Genomic DNA, 16680 nt, shown 5'->3' on the forward strand with positions numbered 1-16680 from the left:
CAGGAGTCTCTTTGTCATTCTGCTTCTTGATTTATACTTAGGAGCTGATTCACAAAGGGCATCTGTACTCCTGGCAGAGGCCCCAAAGTCATGGTGGGGGTCCTGCACTCGTGGCGGGTGCCCCGCACTCGTGGTGGGACCTCTGCAATGGGTAAATGTAGTACGGAGCTCTTGCCATGAGTATGGGCTCCCCCTCCACAAATACTGGGCCTCCACCAAAGGTGAAGAGGCCCCTTGTGAATCGGGCCCTTAGACTTTTCTTGAACTTTGAACAGCGTAGATTTATGCTAATCTTCTTAATCAACTATACCTTTGTTCTGGCTATGCAGTTGCTCTAGAGGCTGAGAAAATGTTGCAATTATAATGCATTATTGAGGCTGATTTGAATCTGACTAACTACTTGTTTCCTTCTGTAATGATTCGTAAATTTGAATACACTTTTATTGTTTTTACTTTAAATTTTGTCTTGTAAGGTTCCTCTTATTTGCACAGGGCCATTGTCTTATGAGACTCGAACAGACTCAGCCTTGCATCTCAACCCTTTTAATTTATTAATTTAAAGTGTTGCCACTATAATCACACTCTTGTTTAATAAACATTGAAAATCATATTTGATCAAGTAAATCTTAAGGAAATCCTGTGTAATTGGAATTTGCATCAGTGTCTTTTTACTGCATTCATGCTCGATAAGAGAGACATTAGCTGAAAAAGAATTCCTTCTGAACCTTAAGCATTGCCCTTTTTACTTCCTTGTTTCTGAGAGAGTAAATAATTGGATTTAGCATTGGAATAACCCCAATATAAATCAGTGAAATAAATTTGCCTTGATCTAGTGAATAAGAGGAAATTGGTCTCATGTACAAGCAAAAAAGAACCCCATAAAATAGGCTAACGGTGGTGAGATGGGAGCCGCAGGTGGAGAAGGCCTTGCTTCTTCCTTCCTGGGACCGTATCTTGAATATGGTATTAATGATGTAAGCATAAGATACAAGAATTAATAGGAAGCAGTTAAGGCAAACAAAGATCTCTAATAGGAATATCACAATTTCTGTTATGCGAGTATCGCTGCATGAAAGGGTTAACAATGGTGTGATATCACAAAAAAGGTAATTGATTTTCCTGGATCCACAGAAGAGGAGGTTGGAGATCAGTGTGGTGGGGGGGACAGCCACCAAAAAGCCTATTGACCAAGCACCTGTAGCCAGGCAGATGCACAGCTCCTTGCTCATCGTCACCGTGTATTGCAAAGGTTTGCAGATTGCAACATAGCGGTCGTAGGACATAACGGTCAGGATTATGTACTCTGCAGTTCCAAAGGATATAAGAAAGAACAGCTGTGTCATGCAGCCACTGAATGAAATTGATTTATCATCAGATAAGAAGATATCAAGCATCTTGGGGGCAGTCACTGATGTGTAGCAGATATCCAGTATAGACAGGTTTGCAAGGAAAAAGTACATGCAGGTGTGCAGACGAGAGTCAATGTATATCACCATGGAAATGGTTATGTTTCCGGTGAGGGTACAAAGATAGATCAGTAGAATAATTAAAAAGAAAATGTATTTTAGCTGAGGAAAATTTGGAAACCCAAGAATGATGAAATAAGAAACTGAGAGGCTATGATTATGAGAGAGAATCTGGTTTTCCAGTTCCATTTTGACTTGTCCATTTACCTGCAGAGAAAAGAAAATGTTTTTTGTAATAAGAGAGGCATTCAGTAAAACTCAATAGTACATTTACACCTCCTAAGCCCACCTCGCCTCCATAGTACAAACAACTTGAACTATACCTTGGCCTTGTGACTGGCATCTAATGTAACACATTCTGTTTTTACATCCTTGACAGAGTGTAAGAAGCGAATTCACAGTTCTTCTTCTTGCTAAGGCTATTTCTGTTGCAGCCATCACTGTCACCCAGTTTACCTGAGGGTACTGTGGTGCCTGCTGATGGCTCCAGAGAGAATATGTGTTACTTCTGCAGACAGAACTAATCAGAAAATGACCTTGGTTCAGTGGATGTACTGCCTTGCCCTGAATGCAGTTTGAGTTGGTGCACTCACAGCCCTGGTAGCCTTGAGTGGTGTCTTCTGGTGGCCACCTGCTCTGTGAGTGGTCCAAGATGGTGGGCTAACAGAAAGAAGTGTGTGATGTGAAGGATCAGAGATATGAGTTGGTTCAAGAGTTGGATTGATGAGTGCAATAGAAGGATCATTCTGTGACAGTGGCTGTTACAGTGATATTCATTTCTAAGCAAGACGTTTACCTTCCCAGTCATGCTGCCAGAGTTTCTGAGTCCAAGATGATGTTTGACCTCTGAAGTCATTTCCTATCTACTCACACAAAAGGTGGCTTGGATATGAGAAGAGAGCACTGTAACACTTTAGATCCCTCTGTTTTTCATTGTGTTCATCTTCCTCCCTAGATAATTGGTGTCCCTCATTTTTAGACCCTCTTTTCTGAGGTTGTTTTACCTGTTCAATTACTCAGCCTGAAAGATTATGTTATACTTTTTCTTAACTCTGCCTCAGGGTAGTTTTGGTGTTTTTCTTCCAAACTTGTGTAAAGATTTTCAACTTTAGTCACAAACTATACATATTGCTGAGGTTTTGTCTGTCCTTTGTATGAGTTTTTTCCTCATAACTGGACCCTCACAACTTCTTAAGGTTACATGTGGTATATTTCATGTATGTGTTGAGAGCAAGGTGGTACCCTGGTTCCTAGAAAGTCTCCCTTTTTTTGGGCAGCCATGAAGGGAGACAAGAGAAAGCTTCACTGTGTCAAGTCATTGCCGGTGACCTGCTCCACCGCTCCCCTGACAAATCAACATGAATCTGGCAAAGCTTCGGCTTAGAGGGAGATGCACTGCACACATGGCTTGCAGATGAACTGAAGCATAGCACAGCCAACATGACAAAGGAAGATTGATCTACTCCATCATTTGGGAGAGAACCAATAACATCAGTGCACATCTGGAACCCATCCTTGACAAACCTCATGTGATTGAGAATCTGGAAATGTCTCCAGTGGACAACTTCAAGACAGCAGCAGCTTCAAAACTGCCCTTCTTACATTCCATGAAGGATGTTTTGGTGTGTGAGTAGAAGACAAGGGATGAAATGACTGTGCCATGCATCATGTGTCAGTATTATCTGGTAGGTGATCTACTACTATCTCTGAAGTTAATTCTTTGGTCTCCAAACTGGCAAGTTGACCTAGGCAGAGGATGACATCCTACCTGATGCAGTAGACTGGAAAGCATACGTGGTATCAAGGAAGAGTTATGCTGCTTCCTATTTGATAATTAGGGTGGTTACTTAAGGATACTTTATCTCACAATTTTTTTGGTGAGATATGAGGGGGCTTCAAACACAACAGAGGAGTGTGAAGATTGTTCTGAGGCTCTAATAATAATTCTGCAGCAGATTCTACTAATCTGCAACATTTCTATAGTTGCAGTAAAGTCTCAGCCTTAGTTGGAGTTTCCATCTTGGCAGCAAGATAGTGTATAGATTTTGAAATAAAAAGTATCTCAATTGACGTCATTGATATCATCATTAATCATGCCACTGATGACATAATCCAAGGCACTGCTCCACAAATAGAAACAGTGTGGTACTGGAGGCAAGCATCAGTCAGTATGGAAAAAGTTACATGGTGCACACTTTAGCTGCCAGACAAGTTTTAAGTATAAGCAGTACTTCATTAAAGCAAGGTTGAAAATGGGCACACCAGGGTGAGTTGCAGCCATTCGTTAAAAAATGTTCTGTCTAAATTCAAAGGCCTGCTACTAAACATATGTAAGAAAAACTAAGACTTCTTACAAAAACACATTATTCACCTCTGCATATTTGTGTACATGCTGACATTAAAGTGTTGTTATACAGTGCTATAGACATTTTTATGAAAACTGGAGTTTTATAAAGTACCATTTTTATTTCCAAAAGTTCAGTGAAACTTCTGATACTTATATTGTTTTACAATATATAGTGTACGGGTGACTCACAGATGGTTCAAATTGCAAAATGATTGTAAGAGTTGTTAAAGTGATGTGCATCATTCAGCTCATTTAGGAATATGTGTGAGGTGTTTTTTACACACCACTGAGATTTATCCATAGGGCCTTGCTTTGCATGCCTTGTAACTGGCACTGTATTTAAGTGAAGCCCTTGACTTAAAATTATATGTCAGGTGAGGTATTTAACAGACACATCTCACTAAGATAAATAATAACCGGACACTTTTTTGAAACGGTATAATGTCCACAAAGCCATTGCATTTTTAAACACAACAATAGCAGTAATAAAGAGCATACTATCTACTTAATGTGTGGTATTTCACAGATATGTTTCATGTTGTGCTTGTTGTGCTTCTTGGGAAGGGATGAACCCATCAGTACGACTGATGTCTTAGAAAACTATGAGCCTGATTTAGGTCTTGGCGGATGGGGTTCCTACGTCACAAACATGACGTATCTCAAATTTGCTGTATTATGATCCCATTATAGCCTATGGGGATCGTGATACTGTGGACGGGACATCTGTCACGTTTGTGACAGAGCATCCCCTTCGCCAGGGTCTAAATCAGGCCTATCTATTACTACTTTGCTGAATACCTTCCGGTACAAAAAGCTTATAGAAAACTGTCCTATACGTTGAATGATGTCATCAGTGATGTGATCAGTATTATCATCAATGATGTTAGTTAAGCTGCCATCAGTTATGCCATCAATGATGTCTTTTAACATGTCAGGGCAACGCAGAGGTGCATGTTACATTTAGCTCAGTAAAATATTGCTAGTGAATTTCCTTGCTTTTTTGTTTTTTAATCTTTAGTTATTAGTCTATTACAACACCTAACTATGACGTCACTTTATAGTTTTGTTTTTCTCACTGAATTTCTAAGGCTTTGTAAATGAAAGCTAACCTATTTTTATCATCCTTAACTATAACATCACTTTAAACTCTATATTTTTCAGAGAATTTCTGGGACTTTTGCTAGTAGTCTTCCATCTCGACTAGCTAATTCCCGGCCTGCACAACCTATAGCCACGTGCAGAGGGGGTGCAAGAAATTGGGTTATTGGGTGAGAGGAGTGGAAACCTTCCTAAAGCAACAACCATAATCCTTGTGAAGGTGAACCAAAGAAGTCAACAGCTTAACCTGTGGCTAGCTCTCTCACAGATTGGCACAAAAGCAGTCAGGCTTAAATTAGAGGCACTGTGTTCAGTAGTTATGCAGCACATAAACAGCAATAAAGTAAAAAGACATGAAAAATCCCCAAAACAATTTAGAAGAATAGACAACCTTTTAATAAATGAAATGAGACCAAAACAACAAAATGCCAATCAGTAGAACCAGAGATATGGAATGTCAATGTTTTACGTAAGTTTAGCACCTAAAAGCACAAAGCACTACTTGTGGTCATCAGGTTGTACTACACAGGGGAACATGGAGTGTGGGCCAGATACAGGGACCAGGTTAGTCCCACTGAAAAAGTTAACTTCTGAAATCCCAGCACAAAGAATCCAGTTCGCAGTCAGGGAGGCCACGAGGAGCAGGGAGAGAGCCACGGATGGGAGTCGCTTGTAGTGCGAATGGCAGGCTTGGCGACCACAGATGGTTATTGATGTAGCGCTAAGATCCAGTTGGGCATTGCGGAAGGTTGTTGGTGGAGCTCTGCATTGGTGTCACTGCTGGTGGTGTTGCTGTAGCGTGCAAATATCACTTTGACTGTCAATGCTGTTGGTTGCTCTAGCACAAAGAGCCAGGTTCATGTTGGCAGTCGTCGTGGGTGGCAAAGTTTCTCCACAAACTGAACTATTTGCAGTTGTGAACAGCCCAAATCTTCAGGATTTAACCCTTGCTTTGAGAGTGCACTCTGATGCCAGCCAGGGGCCAGGACCTGGGGAGGTACCTCTTAGGGATCAGGGACTCAATCTAGCAGAGGTCAGCAGGACTCAAGCAGGCCCAGTTTCCAGCTGCAGGTCCAGGTAGGTCCAGTTGCAGCATGTCAGATGGGCAGTTGCAGGGAGGCCTCTGTAGTTAATTGTGGCCTTCTAGTTCAGAACAGGAGGTCTTCCAACTGACTCATGGAGTCATTCTGGTCGTCCTGGGTTCAAGGAGCAGTTACTCTCTCCTTCAGGCAGCAAGACAGGCTTCAAGCTGCAAGGTAGTCCTCTGAAGAACAAAGTATGCCTCAAGCAGCAGTGCAGTCCTCTGGTAGCAGCAAGGCAGTCCTCTGAGAAACAAAGCAGGCCTCACGCACAGGGCTAGGCAATCCTTCCGAATTCTTCCACAGGTCCAGGAAGTGTACTGAAGAGTTAGTGTGTAGGTTCAATATTTATACTTGGTGTCAGCCTTTAAAGTGGGGGAACGTCTAGACTACCCGCACATCTTGTTCTGGAAATTTCCTTTCTACCCCTACCCAGGTTCCAAGTGGTCTAGGGTGACAGTGAACTGGTGGTAAGTTCCTTTGTGAGTGTGTGGGAGGCAGCCATTTGAACTATGAATGGGGCAGGGAACAGCTCTGCATCTCCCATCCTGGTAGGGTGGCCTATCTTGCCAAAAGTAGTTCTGCTTTATCTTACTGGGAGGAATACATAACGTCCAAATGTCAACTTTTCACAGTCATGTGATCCAGGGCGCAGACTGCAGGTACCAAATGATTGGGACAAGAGAATGTAAAATTTCTAAAAGTGGCATTTCCAGAATTGTGGTTAAAAATCTGATTATGTCATTACAGAGGATTTTAAATTACACTTTTTTGTGACCAAACATGGCATTTCTATCTGTTCCAAACTTTGGCACTTAAATGTAACTGGCCAGTCAGTGAACAAGGCTACAGAGGTAGCTGACACACGTTTGATGGTTTTGGCAGTACTGGATTCAATAAATAAAACATTTTATGCGCAGTTAAACGTAGGAAGCATCGGCTCCTTTGTTGGATGGCTAACAAAGGAACATTGATGATTGCTTTATGAAGGGTGCTGGCTCCCGAGCTACTAATGCTCACTCGGTCAGGAGCACAGCAGTGTCCAGCAGCTTTGGAAGAAATAAAATAAAAGTAGTTCATTCTTTTTTAATAAAATGTATTGTTATAATAATTTTTGAAGCCAAATAAATTCAAAACATTTCATAATTAAATTAATAATATGTACTCTTTATGAACTATTTTAATAGTTAATGATATTTCTTTAAGTGTTGAGCTATCTTTGAATACTTTAAAATATGTACTTTTAGGTGAACCATTTTTAACAGTTAATTATAATTCCTTATATACCCTACATTTGAATCATTTTTAAATATTTTAATTTGATTTAACATTATTTCCTATGGGTTTTTTAAGTCCCTAACTTAAGTATTTTCTATGGGGGAGAGGTTGCAAAATCAATGGCTGGCCATGTGTGTTACTGGACATACTCCAACTCTGATCTGGAGTACTTTGCCACTGTTTGGGTCCCTTTTCGGCTGTAGTAATTACAGTCCTCTTCACTATTCACCATGTCTGCTATATGAGCTACCTCTTCAGGACACCACCAATGTGGTGTGAGGTAATATTATACAAAACCCAAAACTATTCTCCAGAGCTGGCATGTTTCCCAGGTCCATAAGTGACAAGTTAAGGCTGACCAGAACACCAACTGGAGCCCGTCTCTCTCTCTCTCTCTTCCACCCCTCTTAAGCAGGACATCCTCTCAACTATGAATCCCTGCCTGCAGTATGAGCTGCCACGTCAGGACCACACCAATGTGGTACAAAGTGAAATTATAAAACCCCCAAACATTAATCCCAGAACTGGCATGCACCCAAGGCTCATGAGTGACAAGTTAAGGCAGACCTCTTTTTCTTTTAAATAATGGGGCTTGTAGTGCTGAGTTTATACTTATTTAAATAAGACTACAAGTTCCAGAATTCTAAGAAAAAACTACTACTGGCTTAGCTAATCATGCATAGACCTGCCAGACTTGCCAGCTGTGACTCACTCTATTTAACAAAAAAAAAACTACTAGCATGCATCTAAATCTGTCCTTCACTCATACTTGCATGGTTAATCACACATCACATATATCTCTCCTAAATGCCCTATAGCAATAGCCTTAAAGCATTACACATATTGTGTTAATGTTTATTTACAACTCTTCATAAAGCCAGATTGTTTGTTTCAGCTAGGGAAAAAAATCAATGACACTGCAGCAGGGCAACACACAGGTCAGGCCTTACAACACAAATCACCTACACAGACAAGTGCGTCCTGGTGCAAAAAGGTTGACTAACTAACAACAGAGGATTGGTCTGATTTGTATTTGGTATCCAATTGAGAAAGGTCTTTATGTGATTCACCATGTCTTTTAATAGCCTATAAAGAATTCTTCTGACCAGTTTTTGCTTTTCAAATCAGAAATGTCAGTGTGTATTTTTCCATGTCTTTCAATAACATGCAATAAAGGATTTGTTCTCTCTTGTTTTTGGTACCCAAATCGGAAATCTCAAAAACTGTTTTGCCATGTCTTTTAGTGGACTCAAATCTTGTCTTCTCAAGTGTACTGGTACACTAATTTATAGCAATGTTTTTATTTATAAACTTAAAGGCCCTTTGTCGTTTTTCCCTCCACCAGCTGCCACTACCTCGATTTCTGCTCCTAGCAGTGCTAAAACTTCCGGACTGGCACCACACAGCAGACGGACGGTACACATTGGCAAGTTCAACCTCTTCTCTTTTTCCTAGGCAGCGGATATCTTTATTTATAACTAACAAGGTAGCTCTTTTCTCACACATCCTTGTTGGTACCATGCTCAACATGTATGCATGGCTGTTTTCAAATGTTATTGTCATCAACATAGACCCTGAAACCTGCCAGTGTAAGGTTAGGCCTTATTTTAACTATCACAAAATCAATGCATGTGCTTCTCAAAATGAGTAATGAAAACATCTACTTGGCAGGATCTAGTTTGACCAGTTTCACCCTGTCTTGGGTTGCTAGTGTTCCAGTTTATAGAGGACTTTGCTTGGCAGATTGGGCTGGACTGTTCGTATGTAAGGAGGGTCACGGCTGATTTGCATATGGTTGGGTCTAATCTGAGGTGGCATGATGGGCAAAAGAATAATGGGTTAGATTACTACCCCAAGCAATTGTCAGTGGTTAGACCAATTGCGAGCATTCCGCCTATCTACTTTTGTGTGTTTGATGCAACGCCCTTAGTGGCCAAGCGAAGCCCAGATGTGTGTCCTTTGCTCATTGTACCGCTGGAGCAGGTTCAGGGATGATTTTCATGTAGCTGGTTCTAACCGAGGTGGCATAATGAGCAAAAGAATACCCAGTGGTTACACACATTTCAAGCACTCCTCCCATCTTCTTTTGTGAGTTTTACATACTTTGGGAACACCATCTTTCAAGACCCAGGTTCAGCAGTTGACCTCTCAGGGATCTCCAAAACAGTCATCTCTGTGGCTACAGCTGGTGGGTTTCCTTTGTTGAGATAGTAAGCTCATTCATAGAGCCTTAATAATATACATTGTCTTAGACTAATGTGCTACTAATTTTATTTTTTATTTGCGGAAAAAGATTTGTTTCGGTAGTGGGTTGATAATTTAAAAAGAAACTGGACGTGATGTACTTCATCTGTTGAAGTCTTCCTATTCAAGGTGCTGGGGTATTTGAGGCGGATTATGATGATGAACCATCTACTAGCAGAAGACGATGGGCAATCCAAGGGCAGCAACACTCATCAAGAGGAGGAGAAAGAGTAGGAGCTGGTCTAGGAAGAGGTGGACTTGACGGGAGAAGAGGGTATTGCTGCCTCCACACATAAAAACTTAAAGAAGGCCACTTCACTGCTGTGTAGCGGGACTCTTCCTAAATGTATTCTGAAGATTGCCAGTCCCCAACCATTAGCCAAGCAACCACAGTTCCAATGTCCACGTATGGAATACTCACTTCCACACAGCCCTCACATGGCAGGACTCTTCTGTACAATTTTTTATACATTCCTTAAAAATCGCTGGTGTTCATGCAAACATCTGATGGAAGCAAATGTGTGGTAAGGAGCAGGTATCTTGCATTGATGAATCCGTGTCCAACAACCTCCCAGGTGGCACCCCTCTCCATGCTGGTCAACCTGCTGGCCATACATAAAGAGGGAATGGCAGGCTAATTGGCATGGACCACTGTGAGGAACAACTTTATTAGTAACAAAGTGATGTGCAGCAGGATATTTGTGGCACCTACTCTGCATAGGGGTGGGCGGAACTCAAGGTGTTTCACTCTACGGAGTTCCGGGGAGTTACATGAAAACTTTGCGAGATTCTGCTATTGGGCACAATCAGGCATGTCACATTACCCACACTGGTTTTTACTGCCAGGCGCTCATTCTAGTCTGAAAAATCAATGCTAACCGCACCATTTGGCGTTCCAGAGTATACTGCTTCTCAAGTTGAGTTTGCTGCAGCTCGAGTAGATTTTCTACTCAAGTAACTTCTTTCTGACCTCAAACATTCATGACCGCTGACAATCACCTGTGTTTGGGAAATCTCACTGAGTGAGATTTGGAAGTAACTAAAATTGCACTTGGGGACACCAAGGCCCTCATTACAACCCTGGTGGTTAAAGACCGCCAGGGCTGTTTTGGAGGTTAGACCGCCGACAGGCTGGCGGTAAAACTTGCATATTACAACTGCGGCGGAAGCGCCGCGGTCGCACTGCCAGGACCGGCGGTTTTCCACCACGGTGGTCCCGGCAGATTTAATCCTCCAGGGCAGCGCTGCTTGCATCGCTGCCCAGGGGATTACGAGTCCCCTTCCTGCCAGCCTTTCCATGGCGGTAGGAACCACCATGGAAAGACTGGCGGAAAGGGGAGTCACGGGGCCCCTGGCGGGCCCAAGGCAGGGGCAGTGCAGGGGCCCCCTGGCACAGCCCCACACAGCTTTTCACTGTCTGCACAGCAGACAGTGAAAAGCACGACGGGTGCAACTGCACCCGTCGCATTGCCGCAACACCGCCGGCTCCATTTGGAGCCGGCTCCCATGTGGCGGCCCAGCGGGGATGTCATAATGGGCACTGGGGGAGTGCGGCTGCATTGGCGGCCGCACGGCGGTTACGACTTGGCGGGCGGCAGTTGCCGTCCGCCAATGTTGTAATGAGGCCCCAAATCTTGTGTATGCTCCCCAGCTTATCATTGGTGCGAAACAAGTGAGAAAAATCTCTGCCAGATGGTGATTGGCGGAATTTGGCCGGAGCAGAATTTATTGCATACCCCAACTCTGCATGAGATTGCAAACTCACTTAAATGGTTCCCTTAGATACAAAGCTGTGCCTTGGATAATGTTGTGAAATGTTATTAAGACGTGACAAACTGCACCAGTGAAATCTAAAAACATTTAAGGAAGAGGGTGCAAGACACCATGCTTTGGCCATGAAGACAAAAAAATATGAGCAAAAAATGTCACTACCAATTTTCATGGCCAACACATGCAGGATAATTTACACAGACAAGTGCAACATCAGCACCCTTTGCCCCACCACCTGCACAAGCACCAAGAACACAAACACAGTCTCAAATACTCTCACTACCTCGCTGAGTAGGTATAGTAGTAGGAGAAAAGCGCCAAACAGCACACTTATTATTCTCTCCATTTTGCATTATACAGTTGTGTGCACTTTTTGCACCACAATCCCACCTCAACATTTAATCTGTGTTGAAGTCTTCTGTTGCATTTATCACATAGAATAGTGGTGTCTATTTTTTCTTTTTTTTTCTTTTTCAATGTGTAAGGCATTTTAAAATTGCACTTAGATTTATTCTCAATTTTAAAACATTTTCTTTGGTGAGTACACAATGCATCATACAGTATGTTTTGTAATGATAAGAAAATCCTTTTTTAGAGTTCAAACAATGTATACATATTAAATAGTTTTTTAAACAAAACATGTACTCCTGGCCAGGGTCAGGAATGAAATGAAATGTAGTCTTAAGTAAGAGGAAAATCGATAACTTGGAGGTGTTTGGGAAAATAATAAAAATGCATTAGGAAGCCTCAAGGAAATCAATATATGTACAAAGAGTGATTAAGAAATTCACAGTCCATAAAGAATCCAAAAACAAGAGTCCTCTGCTAAAATATAAAATGAGTCAGACCCCCCCAAGCCAGTGGATGTGCCCAACTCAAGTTCCTGGCTTGGGAATAAAAGTCACTGGCAATCCCCACTGTCAGTTTTCATAATGAGATTGAAATTATCCTCCAGCTCAGCCATAAAATGGCTGTCTATAGGAAGATCAGACACCCCACTAGAAGAAAGGAAGCCAGGAATGAGAGGACACGCAGTGAGTAAAGACGAACAGGGAGACAGGACTACAGGAGATGGGGTGGGTTGGAAAGCAGATGAGACAAAATCACTTCAGTCAAAAGGATTACGGTACCAGTTGCAATTTATGGTTGGCCAAAGGCTATCTTTCGGAACATATGTACCTCTCCAATTAAGGTCTGGGTGTCCCTAGAGAGTGCTCTCTGAGCCTCTACTAATGGTGTAATGACCTTCAGGCACTGCATCTTGGGGAAGGGACTGTGCAGCACAAGAGTGTGGCATGTCGGGGGCAGAAGTGTTCCTTGACTTTAGTTCCCCCGGACAGGCGCTGATGGGAGGAAGTGATGCATGGGGTGCAGCTGAAGACCCCTACCGGGCTGAAGGAGTTAAGGAAGGGCTGCTGTCAGGCTCAGATGGTGTTGGGGCTTGCTCATTGAATACCAGTGTTTGTTATGGCTGAAGGCCAGGATGAGAACCAACACCTTCCTCCCCTTGGCTGGTGGTGCCCACAAACCCTGCCCTCCCAGGTGAGCATTATGCCTTGAGTCTCTTGCAGGCAGAACTTCTCTGGGTTGGTGCACTGCCCCTCATGGTGACGGTTTCCTAATCCAAACTGGTCATTTCAACAGGTCAGGTTCACCTCCGAGCAGACAATGTATTTTCTTGTCCTTGGTCCAGCTCTCTTTTTGTTGTACAGCCTGGTCTGCTGAAATGGAATCTAACAAAGAGATTGTGTTAAACCATTGGGTCAATAAAGTACATTTATACAAGTTTAGCTGACAATGTGGACAATGTATCACATTTCTCACTATCTTGGGCTTTCATACTAAAATGTGAATTGTTTGCATATCTTAAAATGTCTAATTCACAATAGAGCTATGGTGTCATCCATTGAAAGAAGTTGAACAGGTAGGTAATAGTTGAGCTAATTCAAAAAATCATTTATCAACAATTGGAAATGTAGATTTTAAAGGACCTTGAGTTGTTCTAGATTTCTGTCCATCAAAAGTTCAACACATTATTCAGTAATTGTGTTAATGTAGTAAAACATCACAAACAAAAGGCTACAACAATCTTAGACACAACTTCTGGAGAGTAGGCTAGCATCCCTGAATACAGCCAAGACATATGAATCGTGACCCAAAAGTGCATTTAACAAAGGCTTATATGTGTATTTGTGCCCTAGAGTACCTCTAGATAATGTGGTTAGATCTGTGTAAGATATGAGGAGATGGGGAGAGAGTGCATATCCGTCATCACCTACAAAAAATAACTTTTGCAATTGTACTATATCATGCCTACCTCTATGCAGTGTGAGCCAGGGTGATGTGTGGGGATTGCGTTGTAGTGATTAATGATTAGGTTTCATATGCCAGCCCCAGATATAAATGTAGGCTCTGTGTGAGATTGTTTTACTTACCAATAAGCCACATGCCACCACAATCCCCAGCACCCATACAACGTGCAACAAACAACTATTAGAAAATGAACTGTCATGTGTACTTACTGGAAAGGCAGCATAAACATCAGTGAAGCGATCTCTGGTATTGCAGACAGAAGACCTGCAGGTTGATGGGGTACCAAAGGTGTGTGTTATGGAAAGCGTTGCTGGGGAGTGAGGTAGCTGAAGGGCTACATAGGTGCATTCAATGGCACCTAGCTTACAAGGGAAGTGGTTGAAGGCATCAAATTCCCTTGCCTCCATTTGCCTTTCTTCCAGTGAGTGTGGCATGATGATAAACTGGTGCACTATTCTGCCATGCATTCAGAATCTGATTCAACCATCAGGACTGGTTTGCCTGTGAGATGCTAATATTGTCAGATGAGACCCTCTGCAAAGATCCAGGAGCCATCCAATGGAATACATCCAGTATAGGATAGCCTGGGAGCAGATTGTAGGTGAATCCCGCTCCTGCTCCCAGTCAGCATTCAAGCCAAGGATCAAACCAGGTGGGAATATCCAGCAATGACTGCTTCAATAGTTATGCAAAAGATGTTGATCATTTGCCTGTAGCAAGAGAGTTTTGATGTGTGTGTGTGTTTGTGTGTGCCTTTCATATCCAGTCAGTCTGAGTGTGATTGATTGTGGCTGGAATGAGTTTCATCAGGAGATGGGTGGTGGAGTTCAAACAATCAATCATTTCATTAGTAGGTGTGTTGGAAGTATTGAAACCTTTGCAATATACTTGTCACACCGTAGATGTAAGGAACAATAGCTAAGCTGTAAAAGCAAACATTTTGGCCAGATTAAACAGGGTTTGAATTGCTGAGTCTACCTATTCTATTTTTTTAATTTAGTTCTACATTTGAAATAAATATAATCATTTTACAATAATATGTAATGTAAAACTATTTTACATATTATTTTTAGAAATGTTATAAACTTTCATACTTTTCTCTATTCTTTACCAGGCAGAGATCACTGCCCTGACTGAGGAGTCTCTGGGCATACTGTTTGCTATGCACATTGTTGTGCATAACACACAGTGTGCACCAACAGTGCAGGCATAGGGGGCACAATATGTGCCCTCGGCCACACTGCCCAATGGGCAAACTTGCCCCGGGGCCCTGTTTGGTGCTCCTTTTCTGCCATTCTGCCTTGCTTTTCATGGCAGGGTCCCCACCATGAAAAGCTAGGCAGAATGGCAGGTCATGATCAGCACAGCAGTGCAGTCATCAGCACTGCCGTGAGTGACCACGGCTCTCCCTACCCCACCACTGTGGGATCTGTGAACCTGTTGGTGGCAGCAGGCTTGTGGCGGACCGGCTGGCAGGGTATTAATCCGATGGTTGGATCACCTTGGACGCAGCGGTTGGACCGCCACCATGGGTACAGCGGTCCCAGGACCGCCTTACTCATAACCAGGCCCTTAGTCTTTTGTGGGTGGGCATACATCCCTCCCTAAAAGTGTCTCTTGCCTGCCCCAACTCCTCTTCACTTCCCCCATTTCCTTTCCTTTTTGTAGTAAGAATTCCCCATTTTTTTATCTCTCCCTCATTTCCCTCTCACATTTATTATTAAAATGTATACATACATGTGTGAAGACTCAGTAATCAGGACAGAGATCTCTGCACAGAAAAAGATAGGCGAGCCAGAGGCAGAAACTCAGCGTGTAGGTTTGTGAATATCCTTTTATATTATATTTTGGCGTACTGCAAAACATATTACAAAATGCTGGCTTCTTAGAGTTTGACAGACTATGCACTCCACAGCAATCATCACAGACTAACATGTAAGCCAAACTCCTGACCTGTGCTCCTCATTTAGAGACCTTCATTTTTCCCTTGGCAGAGCCCCTGTTGGATTTGTAATCTGTGACATGCCCTGTAAAGAAACTCATTTAAAGGTTGACCAATCTCACATTTAGTTGTGTACAAGACATTGCATTACATATAATTAAATTCAACATATTTGAATGTGATTCAACACTTTAAATCTTCTTTTATTATTGCCTGTCACAAGAAGAAACCTTTTGGGTTACAGGCAAACCTAAGAGAGAAAATTCAAAGGTCGAACCACTGTGCAGAAACATTCTGAGAGATTGATGAAGTCAATTCACAAACAAGCTTGAAAGACCACTGGGCCTTTGGTTGACCCAGGAAGAGCGAAACATATATGCAATTAATACTAATCAAGTTTGAAATGCCATCATTAGCTTTTTTTAATGTTAGGAGGGAGCATTAGAATTCTAAACCAAAGACCCAGCTACCACCAAAACCAACCTACAGGAAGGAATGAAAGACGTTGTGGAATTGATGAAGCTCAGCCACCTAAAACTGAACTCAGACAAGACGGAGGTCTTCATCCTCGGACAATCCCCATCCGCCTGGTATGACTCCTGGTGGCCCACGGCGTTGGGCACCGCACCAACCCCCTCGGATCACGCACGCAACCTCAGGTTCATCCTGGACTCCCTCCTCACGATGACCAAGCAAGTCAACACCGTCTCGTCATCATGCTTCAACACCCTACGCATGCTCCGGAAGATCTTCCGGTGGATCCCCACCGAAACCAGAAAGACGGTTACCCATGCCCTCGTCACAAGCCAACTGGACTACGGAAACACCCTATACGCAAGAACCACCGCCAAGCTTCAGAAACGACTACAACGCATACAGAACGCCTCCGCACGCCTCATCCTCGACATTCCTCGCCATAGCCGCATATCCGCCCACCTGAAACACCTGCACTGGCTCCTCATCAACAAGAGGATCACCTTCAGGCTCCTCACCCACGCACACAAAGCACTCCACGACATGGGCCCCGAATACCTCAACAGCCGCCTCTCGTTCTACACGCCCACCCATCATCTCCGCCCAGCCAGCCTCGCCCTCGCCACCATCCCACGGATCCGCAGAACCACCGCCGGAGGAAGATCATTC

The 16680-nt window shown here is 43.0% G+C and overlaps 1 protein-coding gene across 1 annotated transcript in view; it reads right to left on the reverse strand.

The window, feature by feature from the left end:
* Positions 1-698: 698 nt before the first annotated feature.
* Positions 699-16680, reverse strand: part of LOC138246717 (olfactory receptor 5AR1-like) — a 50465-nt gene continuing 34483 nt past the window's right edge. Inside the window, exon 2 of the mRNA XM_069201488.1 lies at positions 699-1673. Within this exon, the coding sequence (XP_069057589.1) occupies positions 699-1673 (975 nt within the window). The remainder of the gene's footprint in view (positions 1674-16680) is intronic.

This window comes from Pleurodeles waltl, chromosome 7 (assembly GCF_031143425.1).
Source record: "Pleurodeles waltl isolate 20211129_DDA chromosome 7, aPleWal1.hap1.20221129, whole genome shotgun sequence".
Classification (NCBI taxonomy): Eukaryota; Metazoa; Chordata; class Amphibia; order Caudata; family Salamandridae; genus Pleurodeles; species Pleurodeles waltl.